The sequence below is a fragment of the Eumetopias jubatus genome, unplaced genomic scaffold, assembly GCF_037043125.1.
Source record: "Eumetopias jubatus isolate StellerSeaLion01/CBP00866 unplaced genomic scaffold, mEumJub1_p1.0 scaffold_14, whole genome shotgun sequence".
In the NCBI taxonomy this organism is placed as follows: Eukaryota; Metazoa; Chordata; class Mammalia; order Carnivora; family Otariidae; genus Eumetopias; species Eumetopias jubatus.
In genome coordinates, this window is record NW_028274820.1 from 28,701,947 (window position 1) to 28,727,796 (window position 25,850).

At 34.3% G+C, this 25,850-nt stretch overlaps 1 protein-coding gene across 1 annotated transcript in view; it reads right to left on the reverse strand.

The window, feature by feature from the left end:
* PCLO (piccolo presynaptic cytomatrix protein) overlaps positions 1 to 25,850 on the reverse strand; it is a 385,912-nt gene that overhangs the window by 73,241 nt on the left and 286,821 nt on the right. The window contains exons 11-14 of the mRNA XM_028119600.2: positions 9,573 to 9,681; positions 8,964 to 9,031; positions 7,995 to 8,209; positions 2,400 to 2,450 (exon numbers count right to left, since the gene is read on the reverse strand). Coding sequence (XP_027975401.2) covers positions 2,400 to 2,450; positions 7,995 to 8,209; positions 8,964 to 9,031; positions 9,573 to 9,681 — 443 coding nt within the window. The remainder of the gene's footprint in view (positions 1 to 2,399; positions 2,451 to 7,994; positions 8,210 to 8,963; positions 9,032 to 9,572; positions 9,682 to 25,850) is intronic.

Sequence of the window (25,850 nt, forward strand, 5' to 3'; positions counted from 1 at the left end):
AATCTGATAATTAAAATAATTCCTAATTTTAGCACAATTTTCATCTGGTTATATTTTTCAGGCAGAAAGGGAATATTCCATTGCTTTTCTCAACACAGAAAAGCTCAGTCTGACCATCATGAAAGCAACGTGACATATAAAACAAAGTGCCATGAAGGAAGAGAAAAAAATGGGAAGTTGCAAACTGCAGTAACTGTGTACTCTAACGGGGTATCGAAAAATGGAATTATTCTGCAATTAATTTCACTGAGATTTAGAACAGCTTCCGAACTGTTTAGGAGAAATGCTTCCCCAAGGAGTCTTTTCTTTGCCGGCCTTTATGTCTACTTTTATCTGGTGAGGCACAAAAACCATTTCTTATTTAAATGAAAACTTGCAGGCTACCCTAAGAAAGTGCTTCTCAGCATTGATCCTGCAGTGCTTTAGAAAATGCTTAGGGTGGCTCAGATGTTACTTCTGAGACAGAATGAAATGTCCCCGGTCACCTTCCACCCTGAGCTACCCCAGGGCTGGTGGATTCATTTATTTGGGTGTCCACATAAGGCTGCATTTGCAAAAAGGTTTTGCTACAAGAAAATAAAGAAATAAGCTAGAAATCACTGTCATGAGAAAATATTAAAAGAGAAAAGAAAACAGCCTAAGAGTTAAGAAAGGATATTATCAGAGTAAATTTCTGCTCTAGAATTAAATATTACTGCTCAAGGGAAAGGAAAATGAAAGAAAGAAAAAAACAACCCCAAGCAAAAAGAAACAAAGCAAACACCGGTCCAGGGGCAAGAAGCTTAAAAAAAGGGGGAGGGAATTAGGAATAAGCAAATCAGCAAATTTAGCATTTTCTTGGCTGCTGGTGAAATCAAGAAAGATCAGGTCTGGCTTTCTTGAAAGGGGGAAGGAGCAGCAAGGCTGCAAGGTGTGCAGCATGGAAGGTTCCCGGCTCTGGGCTGCTGGATCCTCCTCAGTGAGGTGCCAGTTTGTGGAAGTGCATTCTGCACTTCTTCCCATTTCACACTCACACGCCGCTTCTGCTTTAATCAGCGCAAGCCTAGATCATCACTTCATTGCTTCCTTTGTGTTTGTTTCCTCCCCTTTATAATATTTCCTGGATGCCATTGCTGTATGAAATCTTATTATATATTCCCTTCAATTAGTCTCTCCCTTATTCCAAAATACTTACTGATCACCCTAGTGTAGTAGCTAACACCCCTCAGGTTGTGTCCAAGGTTCTTTTTCATTTGGTTTCAATTTATCTGTACAGGAACATTTCGCAGCCGCAAAGCTGATCCCTGCCTTTTGTTACTCTCTGGCGGCGGAAACTTTCCTTGAAGCATGTCTTCTGCCAGGAACACAGTCCCCCTTTCTCAGGGCTTGTCCTCAAATTAGTTCAAGTCTGTTGTCCTTTGTGAAGCCATTCATGAAAACTTCTCCAGACTATGTTGGAGACACAGCTCTAAGACTTACTGTTCTCTTCCCCTTATCTGAAACTTGCTATCTCCCAATAGTTATTATTTTACATTGTGTTACTTATTTCTATGTGATTTTTTAAATCTATCCTGAATTACTTTTTGGTATCATCTTAAAGCACAGTTTTTTAAAACATTTCTGAATACAAACCATGAGAGACGATAGACTCTGAAAAACAAACTGAGGGTTCTAGAGGGGAGGAATGTAGGCGGATGGGTTAGCCTGGTGATGGGTATTAAAGAGGGCACATTCTGCGTGGAGCACTGGGTGTTATGCACAAACAATGAATCATGGAACACTACATCAAAAACTAATGATGTCATTATGGTGATTAACATAACAATAAAAAATTTAAAAAAAAGAAAAAAAAAGAAATAGTTATGATACAAGACACACACAGAAACACACACTTATAGAAGTAAAAAAGAGAGTGATTTGTACTATTTTTCTTCTATTTTCCTGATCAAAATCCCCTAAGTTGATTTTATGAATTAAAAACTGGTTATGACCGCTGGTATGAAAAACACTACTCTGGAAGAAATGTTCAGCGATTATACAACAGTTGTTAAGAGGATAGCACTGGACTCATGAAACTCTTAAAGAGGAAACTTCACATTTCCAGAAGAATCTGTCATGTTTGAAACAAATTCAACAAGTATAAACTGAGACATAAAACGTACTGATACTGCTAAGGCATCAGACACATATCAAATTATAGAACTGCATACATATAATTAGATTTTAGGAACTAGGTATTTGTACTAAAATGCTATTCTATAAAATTGTATTTTTTCCTTCACAGGTCTATATGTGTAATATACAACATATATAAAACAGGAAAGGTCCTAACAGTGTTTACAATTTCAACAGACCAGGGTTGGGGGAAAAAAACAGCCAATGAAGATGGTACAATGCTGATTTTTCAAAAACTCCCATACCTGAATTTCCCCCGTAATCGGATGAGAGACAACCTTTGTTGCATCAGTAGGCTGTAATATTAAAAACATATATTGTATTAATGGATAAGCCCTTCATAAAATTTACCATTTCAACTTCCTTCTGGAATTAATTTTTATTTGGTCAGAGCATACTGCCTGGAAAATGCATTTCCTTCTCAATATGTATTTAATTTTATAGATACATAAATCTCTTTTTTCATTTTGCTCAGCCTGTTTTGAAGCTATAATTTTATACCTGTAGGACTGCATTTTCAATTACTTAATGAAATGACTACTTTGGTTTAAAGTACTCAATTTAAGTATTTACAGGTTTCAAAAATCTACAGAGAAATGAAAAAGACATTGTTTTTAGATGATGACTGCCTAGGAGCACAAAGGTTAGAGAAGTCCATCCTTGTGCCCCTTCGATGGGTGCTCAACCCCTCCCTGCTCCCTCTAGGGAGGCAAGGCCAATATTATGCACATGTAGACAGGGCCTTATTTTGGGGGTAGCAGGCTGGCTTCCATTTTAGTAAAGTTCTCCCATTATGGATGCCCCATTACCTGAAACCCTATTACAGATCTGGAGTCAGGGACATCATCTCTCCGTTTGTACAAATATGGTATTGAAATGTAACAAGTCTGCAGTCAGCAATTAGTCATTTTTTTCAACATTAGGAGCCAGTTTACCAGGTCACACTCATGAATATTCTTAAGGCTTTACTGACATAAGCAACTTATTAAGGAAGTGAGAACTTACATAGAATAGGATTCAGAAAAAAATGTTTTAAGAAACTATACCAGCTAAATGTTAGAGATAAGTGCCCCAAAAGATGAACAGGTAATAGTCTCTTCCTTCAAGAGTGTTAGCATCAAGTGACTATATGTTTTAATTAAAAATGTATGTGTAATATTATATACATATGCATCCCAAAAGTGAATAGATTTGATTATTATTATTATTAAGGAATGTGAAATATTAAGTGATTGTCTGAAAAAGATCAATATCTGTTGGACACTGAGCAAACCATGAGCTCTGGGTAGTTACCTTTCAAGATTAGAGCCAACTACCTTCCTTTCAGTGATGTCCTATCTTTGTGAGGTTGTTTTTTAGCGATTGCGGTGATAAAAAATATACTTCAAGAAACTCAGTGAGCTGAGTGTAGAACAGGAAATCACTTAGTGTGCAGTGTGATTTCATGGTTTGAGTAGCTGTGCAATGTTCATCAGCTGCACATATCACAATGAAATGTAATCTAGTTATTAACAATGAAACAAATACATTATTTTTTAAATTTAAATTCAATTAGCCAACTTACAGTTCATTTTATAGGTATTATTTTTTCAATGGCTACTCAGATGTTAGGATTTAAATACTAATTAATTATCTAATAAATAAAACTGTTCTAGGTATATGTTTGGGCATAAGAGAGCCATGAAAAAAAATTACTGAGACATTCAAGGTGCTATGACCAACAAAGTATGGGAAACCAATGACCTATTTCATAAGACATGATTAAAGTACTTTAACTGAATCATTTATTAATACCATGAAATCATTCAAACTTTAAAGATAAAATGAAGAATGTTTGTTTTGAATTTCAGAGACAAACAGCTTGAGGTGGTAACAAAATTTTGAAGATAAAAATTCGTATTGAATTAGTTTAAACAAAATAATTTAAAATAGTCATATACATAGCTTATATAATTTAAACATGTATTTAAATAATTCTGATTCATATTTTACCTATGTCTACTCAGAAGAAACCATTTTGAGTATTAACAGATTAATAATTACTTATGAATAATCATTTAGAATGTTTACTAGATGGTGTTCTAAGTATCCAAATGTATAATTATGCTAACTGTATTTAGATATTTTAGTTTTAATACATTCTGTTACCTTAATGTTTTATACTTTCATACCTAGTGTCACACCTAATGAAAACACAATGAAGTTAAAACCGTAATTCTATAAATTATCTGAAGAACATATGACATTTGTGGACATATTACCTGACTCAGGGATATGTAAGTTTCAGACCATCACTCCATATTTCTGTAATTTCTCAATATAAATTCTTTAACATTGTAGGATTTGGAGAACAAATGAAAACAATGTATTGCATTTTATGAATACTACATGTTGATGGGTCAAGAAATATCATTAAATTAAATTTATTTATCTATTCATTCATTCATTCAGAAAAAAATGTTTTAAGAAACTATACCAGCTAAATGTTAGAGATAAGTGCCCCAAAAGATGAACAGGTAATAGTCTCTTCCTTCAAGAGTGTTAGCATCAAGTGACTATATGTTTTAATTAAAAATGTATGTGTAATATTATATACATATGCATCCCAAAAGTGAATAGATTTGATTATTATTATTATTACTAGTAAGATTTAAGTAATCTCTATATCATCACTGAAGAGTAGAATATGAGACCATAGGTAATTTTAAATATTCTAGTAGTTATATTAAAAATGTAAGAATCAGCCAGTGCAATTAATTTTTAATAATGTTTTATATAACCCACTTTACTCAAACTATTATAATTACACCATGAAATCAACATCAAAATTGTAACCAGATAATTTATATTCTTTTTTCATACCAAGTCTTGATAACTTTGCATTAATTCACATTTACAGTATATCTCAGTTCAGACTAGCCACATTTCAAGGGCTCGACTGTCACATGTGGCTATCATTATGGACAATACAGTTCTATAAATTTTTATTCCAGCAAAAATACAGTAAAATCACATAGGCCACATTCTCGGCATGGAAAAAAATTACTGCATATCATAAAACATGTCAATATCATTTCCTTGATGTTTGTCCTACTATACTTATTTTCATCTTCTAATCATTGCCAAAACATTGCCAAAACAAAAAACAAATTTTGCACCTCTGTAATATTATAGAGACTCACAAGTGCCAATCATGTTTTAATTCACAATATTTATTTATTTTGTTACTATGCTGTGTAAGCCCCTCTACTATGTGCTTAAGAAGCACAGAGAAAGTAAGAAAGGGGTTTTGGTTCTTAAGGAGCTTGCAGCCTAATTGGGAGGATAAAATAAGGAAACTAGTAGCTACAATCAAGGTACAAATTGTTGGGTCACCTGGGTGGTTAAGCATCTGCCCTTGGCTCAGGTCATGATCCTGGGGTCCTAGGATCGAGCCCATCATCGGGCTCCCTGCTCAGTGGGGAGCGTGCTTCTCCCCCTCCCCTGTGCTTATGCTCTCTCTTGCTATCTTTCTCTCTCTCAAATAAATGACATCCAACATTATATACCTTCATTGAATTTGTTGACATATCATTGTATTTTAGATCAGTACCTTGTAAACTTCAAGGGGCAGCACACACACTTGGAGAACTTTTTAAAACTCTGGTTGCTTGGTCCTATCCCCACTGGTTCTAATTCAGAAGGTATAAAGTGGGATCAGGAATTTGCATTTTTAACATGTTTCTAGATGATGCTGATGCTGTTACTGGGAATCACACTTTAGGAACTACTGGTCTACCTAGTCTGCAGGGAAGGGATTTTATCCAACTTTGTATCTTGTATGAAGTGTGACCCCTGACACTGCCGTGCCATCCAAAAATGTCCATGGAAAGCAGGAATGAGTTGGAAACCCTAATGTATAGAGTACTTATTAGCAAGGCAATTGTAGAGACTGAACGTTAGACTTACTGTAATAATCTCCCAAGGAAAACCACTGACCAAGCCCTTTTAGACTGAGCAGGATAGGGTCGTAGGCAGAGGTGAGGCGGTCAACTTTCTAGGGAGCAGGGATACTTTTTAAACAAGGTAGTGACCCAATCAGATCAGATCACTGTTACAGATCAGACAGTTGGAACGTAGTTTAAGAGGAAGGAAGAGAGAATGGTGAATGGAGTTACCAGTAATGAGTGTAATAATATTGGGGAAAAAAATAATGCTTTGCTAAAGAAAATTGGTGAGTTCAGAGAAGACAGAAAATCACTACAGCCTTATTAGAAAATTAGAATTCTCAGGATCAAGATTCAGTGACTGATCAGACACTGTGAATGGAGAAAAAAGAGGAGCAATGGTGGTCTTAAATTTGTACTTAATTTTCTGGAAGGATGGTGATGTCAGTTGCTGAAATAATAAAAATATATTAGGATGAGAAACTTATTATAATGTGCTCTTGGTTTGGAAACTTAGCTAGCAGAGTTTGTTATGTCTTGAGGCCTTCTACCTGGAAATATTAAGAAAGAAATGAGAAGTATCAGTCTCAGGAGACAGGGAGACTCCATGAGGTAATTCTTGAAAACTAACACACAATTGTTTGTGGTAAATATGGGAAATTATAGTTGTGTTAAAATTTGTTTTGAAATTGAATCTAACTATTCTTGAAATTATTCTTTGAGAAGCCCTGCTATATTTAATTTGGGACAAGTCATCAAAAGATACAATGATTAAGATCATCTTACCTTTGTTGTTTGCCTCTGAATAAAAGGGATGTGGGGGGACACCTGGAGACACCTGCTGTATTTATACTTTGTAAAAAAAACTTTGTTTTCTGAAGTCCAGTCAGTTTACCCAAGCATGGCCTGTCCCTCCCATATATCTTACCATGTAAAGAGAAATCTTTATTCATGTTTAAACAAGAGAATACTTTTTCCAATATATTTACTGACCATAATGAGAATTTCTTTATTAAGAAACAAATCTACGAAGAAAAAGCTACAAACTGTCTACATTGCATCTGCTTTTATAAGGTTAAAAAACTAATTCTATGTTTTCTTTTAATAGCCCAGTAGCTTGGAAAGAATAGTGTTAGAAACATTTATTTCAAATGAAGACTTCCAACAAGGGAACATTTATTAGTACAGAATTAGGGATAAAATTCAAAATGGCAATTTTATATTACCGGTTTTCCTTATTTCTTTTCTTTTTCTTTTTTAAAAAAGACTTATCTATTTATTTGAGAGAGAGAGAGAGAGCATGGGGGGGATGAGCAGAGAGAGAACCTGAGGCAGACTCCCGTGGAGCACAGAGCCCAATGCGGGGCTCCATCTCATGACCCAGAGTTCATGACCTAAGCTAAAATCAAGAGCTGGACACTTAACTGACTGAGCCATCCAGGCACCCCAATTAGTATGGAATTAGGGAAAAAATTCAAAGTAGCAATTCTATATTACAGGTTTTCCTTATTGTCCTAAATTCTCTTTATCTCTGCATCTTTTATATCTTTTATTTAAATTATCAAATCCAATGTAATGTATATCTTGCATTTCCAAAAAGATGCAAAGCCAATGTTCCATACATAAAGAGGCTCAAATTTATGCAACAACTACAGAAAAAAGAATCAGGAATTACAAAGCATTAGACACACTGTTCAAGTGCCTCATAATAATAACTGCTAAAATATTTTAAGAAATGTAGAAATATATCATCTTTATAACATCTTGATTAGTTATATATTAAATGGAATTTTTTTTGTTTCAATAAAATGAGAAATCACAAGAAAACACTTTAGGAAATGATACTGGATTTCCTTTGTCCTTGTCTGAATAAGGAGCAAGAGAAAATAAGTAACTCAAGAGGTCACTTCTCACCTTGCTGCTGCTGTGTTTCTTTTTGCTCACGGAGGGGGACCCTGGTTGCCCGGGGCTGGGAACGGAACTGGATCCCGCTGATGTAGGACCTGAATGAACGTGAGATCCTTTCTCCACAACGGATGACACAACCAGTGGAGACTGTTGCAGGGAAACCTTCTGGAGCTCTGCTGCCAACTGCTTAGGGTCAACCCCTGGGGATTTCGCTTTATCCACTACAACAAAACGAAGTGGCTATGTATTTCTCAGTTTCATAGCTCCAAAATACCATGGAGCTTATGCCAGTTCTAGATGACAAGGTAATTTACATGCACAGCTGTATGAAAAGTTCTACAGGCCTGGGTCTGTTCTTTAGTGCAGTAACCCAGACTCTTAGAATGCTGGCTGTAGCAGAGAAAATGTTCAGTAAATATTTGTTAAACAAATAAGTGATGTTTCTCATGTAATAATTGATCTACATTTATAAGACTTTAGTTGTTAGCTCAGAAAGAGTTAAGTCTGTTTCATCACGTCCTTAATGAAATTACATGTTGATTTTTTTCTTTATAAGAAAAAGGCAATCAAAAGGTTCAAGAATGAGTGTTCCATAGTCCAGTTATGCTAAAGAGAATCAAGTATTATCTAAAAATTCCATAAAACCCCAAATAAATGGCTCCATGGATTACTCTGGTGGGATAAATTTATTTTTAAAGAATTAAAAATGTAAACTCACCCAGCAAGAATTCTGTATGAATTTCTTTCACGGGTCTAACACACAAGTATGTGCTTCCCTAGAATGCTAAAACATAGCTGCAGTGCTTTTGATTTTGTTTCTGATTACATAAATAAATAAATAAATAAACATCTGTTGGTCTATAACTGCATCTTGCCCATACAGTATCAATGATTGTGTTTATAGTGCCCCTATAACTACCTTGCAGTTACATCTTCACCTTAACCCACAGTGGAAGGCCGATGACTTTCACCTACCAGCTTTTGGTGGCTCGTGAAGTTCCAGGTGCTGGGGATTTTCAGAGTCTGACAGCATATTGAGGTCCCTAAAAATTAAAACAAAGAAATTAAGAAAGAAATAGAGGAAACCGGAGACAAGAGGTCCTTTTTTCCAACTACCTTGATTTTTTTTTTCAGTAGGTAAATGAGAAGTGGTTAATGATATAAAGCAATTTCCAAGCATGCTCATCCTTCTAACCAAATATATATTTGCAATGCTGTTAAAAGTCAGCTGATAAAAATGATTATTTAAGGTGAAATCTTTATGGATTAAATGTAAGTTCATTTTGAAATACTATACACAGACATGAAATCTAAATGGGTATAGGCTTTCATTTAAATGAAGCATGTTTCAGTAAAAGCATGAAAGGGGAGAACTACTGACATAATCAAACACAAAATTAGCTGAATTCTTTCTATGCTTTCGACTTCGATTCCAAACACAAGAAATCTATAAAACTTGTATTCACTTTATTTTCTAATTACTGAAAATCTTGCTGACTGGCAAAGGTTCCACCTTAACAATTTTAAATTAAAAGAGCCATGAATAGCCAAAAAATGGAAACAAAAAGATGGGGAAAAACTCACAGTCTTACACATATTTCTGCTTCCCCACTTTGCTGACTAATGATACTCTGCACTTCTTCATACGTCTTAGAAGTTAAAGGAATTCCATTCCATTCCAATACTTGCATCCCTGAAGAGACAAATTCAGGTATAAAATTAAAAATGTGTTGTATTTCTAGTCGGGGTCCATAAGGCATAGAAGACATTTAAAAACCAACTCAGCACACCAGTTCAGAGAGCATCAGTTCAAAGTTCTCTGGAACATTAATACCACATGTAGTTTGATTTCATCACTCACCTGAACACATCAAATGTGTCTACTACGACATGCAAAATGTTGCTTTTGAAAACTTATTAAATATTACCAAACACATGCATTTTGTTCACACTACTTTAATAAAGAAAACATTATTGAACATATATTGCTTAGGCCAATTTTGTGTAGGAAAAAAAAAGCACCAATATAATTTTCCAATGGGGAACAAGCATCTAGGAGAGTATAAACTTCCATATTCCATAATGGAATGGGAGATGTGGAAAAAAGTCATTAGTAGCTTGTTGTGGAGCTCCCCTTAAGAAACTGTTATTGCTTCAACTTTGCTCAGATAAGACAGATTTCCACATGGTATTTTTTTTCTTTTTCTTCACTGCCTACAAGACGTTCCTGACTAGAATCAGCAGGCATGTTACAGAGAGGACAGCTTTATGGGTGTGTGTGTGTGTGTGTGTGTGTGTGTGTGTGTGTGTGTGTGTGGCACCTGTGTGGTAGGACAAGGTCCTGGGCTTAGAAGGGCCCATGCTTGGTTTAACACATCACTGGCGCCATTTTGAAATTCTTAATAATGTTTCAACAAAGAACTCTGTATCTTCTTTTTGTGCTGGATAGCGTCAATTATGTTCCTGGATTAATTAGAGGACATTTCTTGTTTCCTCTCTGTCTAGAAAGATAATTCTCAATAAAAAATGTAGTAACAGTGTTTCAACATTTTAAATTTTGTTTCTTTGATCCATTTTATATGAGCTGTCAAAATAATTTAGGAGTACATATTTGGCATGAATCATTTGGTCCTAATATGCCACTATGTGAATGGATAGAAATTAGATGAAACTATCCAAGTTATAGTGCCCAAATATTTGTGAATGCTACCAGCTTTACCTAATAAAAATCCGTATGCCATAACTAGGCTATAATTGAAATAAAAAGAAATACTTGAACAATTAGGTTTTCAATGAGCTTCACAGATGCCTATGTGAAATTCCCTATTGCAAACCATTGGGTTCAGTGGAAAACTTTAAACATGGCATAATTGAATCTTTAAAAGTTTTAATGATTTTGATATACACTGGAAAGCATATTACCAGTTGCAAACAAGTAAGGGAAATTTTTTACTACAGTGAAATGGCAAAAGAAGTCCATAAAAATGTCCACAATAACACAAACAAAAATGGCTTTTCTAGAACTTACTCCAACAAAACTTTATCTTCAGTTGGGCCTTGGGTTTAATTCAACAATCCCAGGCTGTTGTATGTATAAAATGAGAAAATTACATAAGAGACAATGATGATACCACTAAAAAATTTAGCACTACAAAAGGAAAAGCACACTGAAAAGAACACTTTAAAAAAAAAGTCAGCATAAAGAGTATATTTATGTACAGATGATTTTGAATTGAAACAAATTATAGTGTTATAACTGCATTGTCACTTTTCAGCAAGAACATATTTTATGAAAAGAAATAGCTGCATAATCTTCATGCTTCTTCTCTTGGATTAACTTATTTTTCACCTCTCAAAATAAAAGGGCAAATTTAAAAGACATAATTACCCAATGAAATTAAAAAATGCTTCCAGTATTACAAAGGGAAAACTATTTAGAATCGTTAATAAAATTGCTGAAAAAAAAAACAGTAACAGATAACTAGAATCTTGCGTAGAAATAAACCTGAAGTCATAAACTACACAATCTATTCTGTTCCATGATACACAGACTGAACTTCTTTTCTCTTCATTCAGTTTCCCACCAGAGTTTGTGAAGGACTGTGGGGGTGCAAAAGATTTTGCCAGTACTTGATTCCAATAGTGAGTATCAGATGCTACAGGGAATGTGAGGACTTGCACATCGTCCTTTAATAACACCTTTCCTATATGTCACCTCTTCAAATCCCTACAAATCCTACAAGAACCATACTAAAATAACCAAGTGAATATAACCAATCACTCCTTATAAATTTATGACAAGGTTTTAATAATTGTGAGAATTAAGTCTGATATGATTTCAAATATAATATTCTTTAAAAAAGTTCAAAATCCTCTAAACTATTTTAAAATGCAGTAAAAATTTGTTGAACATGATCATGCTACATTGAGGATCACTAAAGTAATATTTTATCATTTAATTGATTTGAATGTAAGCAGTGTCAATCCGAAGATAACCCTGTACTCTGACTTTGTTTTAGAAATAATTCCTGGAAGGCAGTGTACACATGAATGGTTATATCAATTATTTAGCATTATGAGCATACATTTACATTTTCTTTATATTTAAATTATATCATCATGTATGTTAATGAATTGTTCAACTTTGAGAGTGGACAGATGATGTTTCAATCATATTCCTAGAAAGTACCTATACTAATAGCTTTTAATAGGAAAACTATGATCATCTGAATTTTTAGTGAATTTGCAAGAACTGATGACAGGATTTGCTGCTCAGAATCTTATATTTAACATGTTATTTAAAACAAAAAAGATAATCAGGTAATGTTTGAATAAAAAAATAACTTTCAGAACTTCTAGGATTACTTAACTTATATCTCTTAAAACTAGTAAATGCTATTCTTTATAATGCACAATTTCATGTATGTTATTTCTTTGTATTTAATATTTACCATTACATCACAAACATCTTATGGATTAAATTTCTTGAGTTAACAGTTGAAATCTTATAGGCATATCCAAAAGTATATAACACAAATGCTCATTACTGTTGTTTTTTTTTTGTTCCACAACTATTTTTTCCAGCACCTAGTAAGTGGCAGGCACTACACAATTAGTCACTTATGTGGTGACCACGACCTTGCATCGAATATTGTATGCTGTCATAAAAATTAATAAAAATGATACTCTACTAGAAAAAAACCGAAATATCTTGGCAGTTAGTAAAATTAAGATGATTCAGAGTCGAAGAATTTTAAAAGTGTTATAGGTATATATAAAAAGGCTCAGACTCATTAGTGATTAGAAAGTACAGATTAAAGCAATAATGACATACTAGTGAGTTCTCATCATCTTGCAAAAAGTGTAAAAGCCAGAAAATACCAGGTGTTGACCAGGATGGAGGATCAAGGGACCCGGACTCCAAAGGAGAATATTATACTTGCTGGATGGCTGGTCAGCTTTACCCCCACTCTGTGATGTGAGAATACTATGACTATGTCATAGGAAAATACAACAACTGCTTGTTTACAATTTATAAACATGTAATTATTTTAATGGGAATGCAGATAAGTACACCCCTCTGGAGGGCAATGTGGCCAGAACATCATGAAATTAAACACATGTATACTCTATGACTCAGAAATCTTGCTGAGTGTCTATTTGTGGGAGGGGGCAGTATCAGGAGAAATGGGACAATGAGAGTATAGTAAGTGCTCAAGATGAAAACATCTGGCAGAGGGTGCAGGAAAAAGACCATACCAGGCGTTAACACCAAAAGGTAGATCCACCTTAAAACTACTTTCCAAGTAAAACCAAGTGAGAGACAGGATCTGTCTATAGGACAATGACATTTGATGTACATTAAAATGCTATTCGTACCAAGTAACATTATAGATTTAAAAAAAACCCAGAAATATCGTAAATTATAATAGTTGCTCATGAACAGAAGAAGGAAATGGGAAAAGAAAATGAGATAAAAGAAAATGAATAAATTAATGAACAAACAAAAAAATACAAAACCCACAGACACACACACACACACACACACACACACACACACACGAGGGAAACTTACATGAACCCATGAGGCTGGCGTGCTACAGAAGCAGAATCTAATGCCATTGGGGTAGCAGAACAGAACAAAACAAAACCCAAACTTAATTTAAAAATATACACATATAATAAATTAATTATAATTTATTGTTTTGCACCTTTTCTCCACTGATATTATTAACCATGACTATAGATTAATTTCCTAAATCTGGACATTTGCTCTCAAAAGTTCTTTATAAATTAGCAGCAGCAGCAGAAAAACAGAATTTAAAAATGGTCATTTGCCTTGGCTTTCTGAATCGTGAACAAACCCTGCAAGTGAGTTTCAGGGGTCCAATATAGTGTCCACATCAGTTACACTAATTACTCGTTCATTTTCAAGTGATGGAATGTTAATATAAAAGAAATACATAGATAGATGAATTTTATTCTTTTATAAAGTTATTTTTCAATATTTTAAAACTTTAACCAGTTTGTCCATTAACATAAAGGAAGGAAAGAAAAAAAAGGTGGAAGAAACGAAAATGAGGAAGGGAAAAAAGAGTGGTGGGAAGGTATCTTTAGTAAAGGGAAAAAATACTATTTGAATAACATCCTGCCTATTTAGAGGACAAAGGAGACTCCCTCAATCATGAGAAGACATTAAAAACCCAGATGTATTTTCCTGTGAAACTTATCTAGAAGCATACAATCTTAAGGTTGGCAAGTATCTTCTTGAAGGGCTAATCTCATAATAATATTGCCATTTTTGTCACTGTCATTATGATTGCTGTTATCTTTACTCTTGGAATACATAGTTGGATCAAAACTTAAAACAGAGCCTTGGTACATAACATATATAAGCCTGGAGCGACTTTCACTGAAGCAGTCTCTTTCTGCCTACTTTTTCCCTCTTCACTCTCCATACTCTAGAGATATCCTTAGGGACTTGCAGGAACCCTGTTTCCCTGGTTTACCTGAATGAGTTGAGTTTAAAATCACAGGGCTCTTGATGTAATAAGCACTGGATGTTATATACAACTGATGAATCACTGAACTCTACTTCAGAAACTAATAATATACTATATGTTAATTGAATTTAGATAAAATCAAAATTTAAAAAGAAAAAGAAAAAGAAAATGACCTCACAACTTGAATAGGGCATCAGAACAACTTCCATTAACGAGGACAATGTCTCTAGAGATACGGTGAAAGGAACATAACCTGAATTTCATTGAGAATGCAGTCTGAATTGCTAAAAAGGGCTACAATAAAATGTTACATTTTGTTTTTTTTAACCAATAGTCTAGTAATACTTTCAAATCCAATGACGTGTGTGTGTCTGATATTTAACATTAAAAAATTAAAATCTGCCCTTCTTTTAATAAGGGATATATGTGCTATTTTCAGGAAGATAAATACTTTTTCAGAGATGTGTTTTATGAACCAATGTCCTGCTGACTGCTGATACTTTCTCTTCTCCATAATCATATTGTGTTCACATTTAGCTTGGGTATTTACTAGCTGTTGTGACCTTCAGCAAACTGGTTAATTTGCCATCCTTGGCTTTCTCAAGGGAGATGATATTGCTAGATCACTCTTTCGGTTTATTTCTACTCTACTTTCGGTTTATTTCTATGACTATGGCACAATGAAAAATCAACTGCTTGTCTACAATTTATGAAAATGCAATTTTTGAGCTGGAGCTTTATATGAAGATTTGAACAAATAGTTTGTATCCTGAAATTTACACATTGTTTTTCATTATTTTTCCTTATCTACAAATTTTCCTTCCATAAATACTAAGATGTTCAAGCACAGGAAACATGTCCTCTAATGTCTTCTGCATTCCCCACATTTCCTCTCACTGCCCTCTGTGGTCATTATTCAGGCTCTTGGGGCTGGTGTTGGATCCCTAGGGCCCCCAGGGAATATCCTATCTAGTTTATCTTCTCTGGGCATTGCCACCAGTTGGTTAACTCAGGGGTCGGAACATTCAATTTGGAGTCTGAATCTAAATTTGGTTTAAACTTCGATGCCAGGAGTACCTGGGAGGCTCAGTTAGTTAAGTGACTGACTCTTAATGTCAGCTCAGGTCATGTTCTCAGGGTCGTGAGATCGAGCTATGCATCAGGCTCCACACTCAGCGTGGAGTATGCTTGAGATGCTCTCCCTTTCTGCCTCCCCCCATTCTCTCTTTCTAAAATAATAAAAAAAACTTGTTACATGCCAAAGTACCTAGTGCTAATGCCATTCAAAGATGTTTTCAACCTAAAATACCAAGATTTTAACTCTATTAAGTTACACATTTAAAAAAATGTGATATATCACAATATTCTGTCTTCAGAGTATAAAGATAATAGAATTAAGCTCATTAGAATATTTAATGTAAATTTTATAAATACACATTCTTCCAAGTTTCAGTAGTATTAAACATATATATGAGATTTGGGGTAACTTTCTACTTTTTTGCTTTAAACTATTGCATATTTTTATATTGAGTAAACAAGCCCAATATAAATGAAACAGATTGTTAACCAAAAGTATATGCTATGATAACACCACTGATGAGTTTTTTGAGTAATGTTATACAGCTTACACAGATACATAACGTGGCGCCTGAACTCAGGACTTTGAGATCAAGACCCGAGCTGAGGTCAAGAATCAGATGCTTAACTAACTAAGCCACCCAGGTGCCCAACTTTTTGATAGATCATAATTAAAGAAGTTGAATTCTGTATTCAAAACTGTCATTAATTTGGGATGGGGTCATGAGCGATTCACTTTCCATGTTTCTTCTTTCATTCACACTTTTTATGAAAACAAGCAATTAAAATAAGCAAAGTATGGTGTGCATATATAAATTCTCAAATGAGAATTTTTATTTTTATTTTTATTTTTACAAAATAAAAACATTCTCACAACATTGTAAATAGAAAAAAAAATCTAAGAAACATCAAAGGCTGTAGGTGAACAGTCTGGGCATACCCACTCTTTTTTTCTAGGTTGAATAAACTGAAATATTTAGAATCAATGACTTCTAAACTCACAGATCTGAAATAGGTTTAGTTCTAATCACAAAAAAACATAATTACAAAGAAAATAGATTATCAGATATTTTGCAGCATTAATGGCTAACAATAAAAGGTCATTGAAAAAGAATCATATAAATAAAATGCATTGTAAAAGCAGGTCACAACTATTTTATAGACTCGTGTTATAAAGCAAGCAAGATCCTTGCAGATGCTCTTGTTTTCATTTCTTGTAGAATACATTAGAAAGGTGAAACATGAGGTGACATGACTTCCAATGTCACACAGTTAGTTAATGGTAGTGCAGAAGTATGAACGCCATCTATCTCTCAGGCCAATGCTAGCATCAGCAAATAGAAAATCTCATTCAGTTTATGCCAACTAAACCTACCTAATAGCCCACCTAAATATAAATGGTGCTCAAATATGTAAAACCTAGGGCAAAGAACACATATGTTATTTATAATTCCATTTTAATTATAATAAAAAGATAATTTAAAAACTGTATTAATTATCTATATGACAATTTTTTAAAGATTTTATTTATTTATTCGTCAGAGAGAGAGAGAGAGAGAGCAAGCACAAGCAGGAGGAGGGAGAAGCAGGTTCCCCAACTGAGCAAGGAAACTGATGCAGGGCTTGATCCCAGGGCCTGGGATAAGACCTGAGCTGAAGGCAGATCCTTAACCGACTGAGCCACCCAGGCATCCCTCTATATGACAATTTTACTTGAAGACTTTGACATGCAAAAAATGAAAAGACTGTTGAACAAACAAAGTTTTTGTGGGATGAACTATTTACGGTGGATCAAAAATGTCAACTAGGAATGACAAAAAGTCTAATTGACTTTTTCATCTCTTTTCTCCACTTCACTCCCAGAAAATAAGCAAATATCACACTTACACAGGCACACTGATGGGAAATTATGCGGAACACTGCTGTAAGGGAAAATAATGTAGGAAGGATTACCCAGCGTCAGCAATTATCAAGGAAATTCAAATAAAAATCACACCTATTAGAATGGCCATTATCAAAAAAAACAAGATAGTAAGTGTTGGTAAAGAGGAAGAGAAATTAGAATCTTTGTACTCTGTTGGCTGGAATGTAAAATGGTACAGCCATCATGAAAAACAGTATGATGTTTTCTAAAAATTAAAAACAAAATTACCACATGGTCTAGCAATCCCATTTCTGGGTATTTATATAAAATAATTAAAATCAGGATTTGAAAGAGATAGTAGCACTCCCATGCTCATTATAGTTATAGACACAATAGTCAAAACATAGAAGTAATGTAAATATCCATTGATAGATAAATGGATAAAGAAAACGTGGTTTATACATATAGTAGAATACTGTTCAGTCCTTAAAAAGGAAAAAATCCTATATGAGACAAGATGAGCTATTGCAAATTCATGTTTTCTAAATAGAGTCAAGGTAAAAAGGGGAATATAATTAGCTGTGATTTATGGTTCAACTTGAAGAAGATTATCATGATAGGATTGTGTTTATCATCACTATAACCTCTAAAAAATCTAGTATTGCAGTCCAATATTGGTATAGATCCTAACATCACTCTGTGGCTACAGTCTATGGTGTTTAGAATCTTATGTATTGTTTGAAACATACTAAAACAGAATGTGGCTGAATAAGACAGGAAAAGGATATGGGTAGATTAGTAAAATTTTAATAATTCCAGGAAAATAATATAACATGTGGAGCTATCCAATGATAGGTATGTGATGTCAGCATCTCATCTGAAGTAGATTGAAGTTCATAAATTTATAAACTCTTAATTTCCCAATTCATTTTGTTAGAACAAAATGGATGTTCTCAAGTGACTTTCTAGTTCATGTATTACCAGATTAATACCATTAAATAGAGTGTAACACACTAATCCAAAATGCACTCGTGAATATACAGATACATAGTTAGCTGAATGGACATAGGAAGCTTGGCTACAGGATGCAAATGTACATGATAAATGCCTGCCTTAACTGTTGCCTCCTCTCCTTTAAGTATCTCTAGTGAACCATTAAGGATTTTAACTTTAATTATGTCCTTAAACTTTTTTAATATTCATATATTCTGTATTGTTCTTTTTTAAAAATATTATTTAAATGTATCCCACTACTCAGATAACAGATTTCAACTTAATATACCATCACTTCATTCTAGGAAAGGAGTTTTCTAATAAATACAGGAGCTATCTGGATCAGGGGCAATATCATCCCCATCCCCATCATCATCATCATCATCTCCCCTGAGAATTAACAAATATAAGGACAATATAAATTCCATTTCAAACATTAGTTGACAGGTAGAATGCACAGAACTTTGATTACTGAATTGTAAGTTTAAATCACTTCTTTTTTTTTTTAATGCTTTTATTTATTTATTTATTCATGAGAGTCAGAGAGAGAGAGAGAGAGAGAGAGAGGCGCAGAGGGAGAAGCAGGCTCCCTGCCCAGCAGGGAGCCCGATGCGGGACTCGATCCCAGGACCCTGGGATCACGACCTGAGCCGAAGGCAGACGCTTAACCATCTGAGCCACCCAGGCGCCCAAATCACTTCTAAAATCAGATAAAAAGAAAATTATATTTCTGAAAAGGAAAATTCTAAAAAGAAATCTTCCAAACAAAATTTAAAAGCAAAAGGTAAATGCAAATATACTTGGTGTATCGTATAAGAGAAGAGAATGTTTCTTTTGACAAAGAAGTCGGGAGTTTTTATCCTGACCTAAGTACTCATCACTAGAAATATTACAACATGTTACAATATTATAACAACATTTTGCTTATTTTTGAGCCAAAGGTACTATTGTTATGAATGGTATAATCGAAATTAAAATGATGAATTTTTAATGTATAAATTCTTTCACCATTTGAGGAGCTAAAGGATATAAATAAAATAAAGAAGCCATTTCAAACAATAAAAAACATCAATAAAGATTTTATCGTCCTGAATCTTAAAGAAATAAAATGAATTAGGTGTTAAGTTACTTCATAAGAAGTGTCAATATTCTATTTCTTACTTATCAAAGAAGATTTAGAAAATAATTTACTTTGGCTTGAGAGATGTTCAATAAATAACAAATATCATGTGATGGCAGAATTTCATTCCAAAAAATTCTAAATCACTTTTAATTTGTAAAATATTTCTTTATTTTTTAAAGATTTTATTTATTCATTTGACACAGAGAGAGAGCGCGCATAAACAGGGACAGCGGCAGGCAGAGGGAGAGGGAGAAGTCTCCCCACTGAGCAGGGAGCCTGATGTAGGGCTCCATCCCAGGACCCTGAGATCATGACCTGAGCTGAAGGCCAAAACTTCACAACCGACTGAGACACCCAGGCGTCCCTGATATTTCAATATATATAATAATATACAACATATTATAATAACTGATTTTTCCACTGAAAAACAAGATTGCCTAAGACGACAACATTTTTAAAAAAGATTTTATTTATTTATCTGAGAGAGTGTGCGCATGCACGCGCATTTGTGGGGAAGGGAGGGTGAAGCGGGAGAGTGGAGGGGGAGGGGGGCGGGGAAGTGGGGGAAGAGGGGGAGGGAGACTCCTGGGCTGATTCCCCAAGGAGCTCAGAGAACAGAGCCCAGCAGGGCTAGATCCCACGCCCCAAGATCATGACCTGAGCCAAAACCAAGAGTCGGAGGCTTAACGAACTGAGCCACCCAGGTGCCCCAGAAGACAACAGTTTAACATGTGCGTCCACAGACTTTAATGAGACATGAGATTTACTGATTAACAGACTGTTGATAAGAAGAAAGATTTAGAAGCCTTTTCAAAGATCAGCCAAAACTTTGGTTTTACAGTTAAAATGAGAAATGGCTTAATCACTTCAGTCATTAGGTGTTTGTTCACTTTTAATTTATTCAGGCCTGTTAACTGAAATAATATGTCCCTACAGCAGACAGCTCTAACAGTTCAGTGTTCTCCTACAGGAAGCCTGAACTTTGTAACATTTATTGTCATCTATGAAAATAATTTTATTTGTCCTCAACAAAATAACTTCTATAGCTAGTCTAGTGCCTTATCGTTAACAAAGCACACGAAATATATCGCTCCTTTCATTCCATTAACCCTGTGAGATAGGTCTTGAAACCTCTTAATCGTACAGATGAGATAAAGGAGACTCATAGAACATAAGCAACTTGACTAAAGTCATGAAGATGGCTTTAATTCCCAGTTTTCTGACCCAAGTTTGGTGCTTGGTTAATGAGAAATATTCTGTGTCCCTGCAGTTCAGAGTTCAGAACTGACGATGGTCAATTATCTAAAAGCATGTGCAGGTTATAAGGGACACAGAATTCAAGCTTAATACAGCAAATACTCTTCTTACCATCAAAGATCTCCAAAGTGAAAGTAAATATGATCTTTTCACTACTTATGTAAAACACTATGCCAAACACTGTATTTAATGTTTCTGGTACATTATTTCTAAATCTATTATTATCTCAATTTCCCTACTGAGAACACCAAGGTAACTAAAAGTTAAACGACGTATCCAGGCAGTTGAGTACAACAGCTGAATTTAAATCCTGACCTGTCTGACTTGAAAAACATTCTCTGTGTATGTGGGACATGCTAAAGCATTGGCTGATGAAGATCTAGCATGAATATTAAAGACAGTTCAGCATCCTTGCTTCCATAATAACCACTCCAATTCACATATACACTAAAATGTAGCCTGTTGCGGCATATTGACTAGACAAATCCAGAAATTTAAGCATAGAAGCAATTGTTCATCAAGAAGCAGTATCACCTCAACATACATAAATATTTCAAGGTATGCTACCCTTGTTAATAAAGGCAATCAAATTAGGGTATGGATTATTACACTTACTAAAAAAATGTACAAAACAGGGCAATCATTTAGTTTTCTTGATATCACTATCAGAAATATTATGACTCAAACATACTTTTCCTCTGATTAATTTCAAAATAAATGGACACAAAAGATAAATATAGTTCTTTGTCCTGGCAACATAGCTAATCATTAATATCCTGACAAAGTAAGTCTGGTATCACTGCATCCTAAAAATAATACATTACAACCTACCAGTTCAGGTGCCCCAAGTTCATATTTTTCTTTCCATAAGATAGATTCCTAAATATTTATTAGAAAATCTTTGTATTAACATGAAATGTGATCTTTTGTCATGTGTGCCTGACATACCAGCTTGCAGGAATTTTGAAAAATCTCATACTAATGACCAATCCGTACCTGGTAATCCCCCAGGACCAAGAACAAGGAAGCTCACTCATCTGTGTGGTGTGTTTCTTGATCTCCAACCTTGATCACTGCCATGCCATCTGTAACATATGCCAAAAAAGCATAAGCAGAAATAGAGACTTTCTTGCCTAGGAGCATTCTCCCTTAAGTTACACAGGAGTGTGTCTTCTAATACTACTACTGGAGTTAACTCTCCTACCATAGACTTCTTCATAACAAGGATTTCCGGAGGCCAACTTCTCACATCAACACTGCCACTGCAAAAACAGCTAGCCTCACCTTCACACCAATCACTGATAGTCAATCATAGAACCAACAGCATTTTCTTGCCAGAAACCCTGTCAAATCATCTCTACAAAGAGCTAGCTAGTTGGATCAATATCACCTACATTGAAACAACTAGAAACTAAGAATTTAACAATATCCATGAATTAAAATTTATGCCAAAGGCATGTTCCTCACAGAATAATATATGGAAGAACAAAAGATGAATTCATTCTTTACAGGTATAATGACCTGGGAGAAGCTAATTTTCCCTACAGCCCTGGCTAAATCTAAAAGCAAGCAGTGGACATCAATGGTTTTAAACTTTTGCTCTCCTATTCTATATCCCTCATGATTCATTAAAAGGTTCTTGAAGCTACATTTAGATCTTAACACCTATATTCCTATCTTGGCTCCAAATTGCTTTCTAAAAATCTTCTACACAAATTTGATTTAATCATCAATAATAATAATAATATAGAGACAAGTTATCTTCAAAACCAAATGATTGTTTTTGGTTCACTGACTAGATGTTTAGTTCTTATGGATTTATTGTTCTTTTAGGAAATTGTTGAAATTTTAAAAGTATCATGTCAGTAATGTATTTCACAATTACGATATACAACACTAAAAAAATTTGGAGAATAAGTTCAAGAACTTCAGGGATTAAATGAAACTTAGAACTAGTGGTATGGACATGAAGGATTACATTTGGCCCATTATATTTCCTAAACAAAATTTTATTTTATTTACATTTTCTACCCTGCCTTTTCTGGGGATATAATGTTGTTATCAGTTGATATAAAATGATACAAAATTATTAATAAGTTTAATAATTGCTATGTGTTTTTTTTTACAGTCCTACCTTATTTTATTATAGTGATTCAGAATACAATAATTAAGTCTCTAGGTAGAACAAGGGTCCAGTATTGTGAACGCATTTAAGACTCAGACATGACTCAGTATAAAAAGATACACTTTTTCCAAGTTAATCTATTCCCTCAATACAGTCACTATCAAATTTCAACAGAGGTTTTCCTGAAAATTGGTAAGAAGATTCTGAAATGTGTAAGAAAGGTCACAGGTCAAGATTTCTCCCAAGAGGGTTTTAAAGAACAGCAATATGGTACCTACCATATGTCAGGACTTAATATAAAGGTATCATAGTTAAAACAGTGTGACAGTGATGTTGGGATAGACAAGAGACCCGCAGACTAGAACAAAGAGTCATAAAAGACCCACACGTGTATAAAAAAATTCAATATCTGACAGATGGAGCATTGTAGATCATTGCGACTAATGACACACTATTCAAAATGGTGCACACATAACTGATTATCTTTATTGAGAGAGAAAAAGCCCTAGAGTTTCTACTCAGACCCCAGATAGATTAAAACAACTTAATTTTACGTCTATCAGGACATTATGTGAAAAGTGAGAAAAATTTTATGATTTTTAGAAGGAAATATAGAGCAATATTTTTAAGACTTTTGGGCAAAGACAATTTCCTAAACAATACAGAACATTTATAAAACTTAACAGAAACAAAATGATAACCTTTCAACTTGGTTAAAAACAAACAAACAAAAAGACAAAAATACAAGACATCTACAGCCCACTTACTTGACAAAGGATTACCAGAATCCATAAAGATTCCCTCAAATTCGATTTGAAACACACAAACTAATCCAATTAAAAAATAAGCAAAAGAACAGGCAAAATGCAGATGAGAAAAACCCAAGAGCTAACAAGATTAATAAAATATTATCATACTCAACATCACCGAAGGGAAGGTAAATAAAAACAACAGATACCCTCCCACATTACATTTGAAAAGAAAATTTAGAGAAAGAGGACCAAAGATGTAGAGAAACAAGAAGACACATTTACTACTCACAAATGTAAAAACATTTTAACACTTTGAACAGCAACTCGGAAAAATCAACTACTGTTGAAAAAACCATACAACATTCTCTTATAATATTTAACAAGGTAGTCATTATCACCAGAAATTTAACTTGTAGAAGAAATTCCTCCACATGTACATAAGGAGACTACTTCAAAAAATTATAGCATTGCTTGAAAGAGTTAAAAAAAAAAACCCTCATAAATAAGTAACCAGAGAATATTTAAATTAAACTATGGTAGAGATGTACAATAATAGAATTCTGCCCCAGAGTGAAAATAAATGAACTAGAGCCACATGTATGACTTTGGATGAATTGCATAAACTTCACGTGACTAAGAGAAGTTGCAAAAATACATTAAGATGTTGTTTCTATAAAATTTCAGGAACAAGCAAGATATGAAGAGTTAATGACTACATACATAAAACTGTGAAGAAAAGCAAGTGAAAGAGTAACCTCAAATTAGGTCTGGTAACTTATTCTGGGAGAAGTCTGGGACAAGAGAAGTGACTACAGGAGGCTTTAATTGACTTATATGTATCTCTTTCCCCTAAAAAAAGGAAACAAATATGGCAAGATGTTGATATAATAAATACGGTGGGTACATGGCTGTCTGCCATATTATTCTCTACAGTTTTTTTTTTGTACACTCAAACATTTGTAATCAAAATGACAAGTCAGCGCCCCATAAGTGCTAAGTTGCATACCTCAAAGCATGAAATGCTGAGAAGCTCCCCCAGCCCCGCTCCCATCAAGGAAGGTGGAACAGAAGGTGTGGGATGTTGAGCTGGGCATCTCAATAGATGAGGAGGTGAAAAGTGTGAAGAAGCTGTGTGAGCCTTAGAAGATCATTTCCCTAACTGGGGAGAAGCCTCAGACTAAGAAAATACACGCCCTCTTTTAATAAATCAGTGAGCATCAAACCCTGACCTTTTGTGGTTACTGTGTAATTGGAGATATTCAACCATTGAGTTGTTTTAGTAAAATTCACAAGACTGAGAGCAAAACACACTCACCATTTAAGTGCAAATAAATCAGAAACATGTGTCAGGCAGCAAACATTTCCACTGCACTTGCTATTTCCAGTTGAGATTTTAACTTCTAACTTAAAACTCCTGTTTTGTGCCCTTCACCCTCTTACAATGCTTTTGGGCTAGAAAAGAACTGCCAGGAGACAATCTACTCCTCACACTCTGCCACTGCACAGAACTGTGTTGCATTTTCCAGGTATCATTGTTTTTGTTTGTTTGTTTGTTTTTTCTTTATCAGTAACTATCTGATACCATACCCCCACTCCAGAGATCTTAATTTAAATTCTAAGCAAAGAAAAACTAAAAAACCCAAAAAACAAAAACCCTAGAGTAAATTTTTGAGTAGTTAACTCAAAGTTATAAGAATGTGTGCCCAGAGGAAATGGTTTCTATTTTGTACATTTTTTTTTCCTGAAAAGGTAATCAAAAATGGTAATTAACCAAACAGAGATGCTGTCTTAAATGTACATGGTTCTTTACAAATAGTAGAGTGTGACTACCTGTCTTATTATTTGCTTCACAAAATACTGAGAGGAGTAATATCTTAATAAGTATACAACATTTGTAATAAAAAATTAATTATTTAATACTCATTTCTATATATATTATTTGAAATCTTGTTTTATTTGACACTGCTGGGCCCCGGGTGTGCAGGAAAAAAACCTCATTGTTAAGGGACACAAAAGATCCACGCGCAAGTGACATACGCACAAATAGCTGGAACATAAAGAACGGACCCTGGCCTTTATCAGATTAAACAAAACAAAACAAAGTCTTTGCTTGTCGTGAAGTATGGATAATTATATTATGGACTCTCCAAATTCAGAGATGGTTGGTC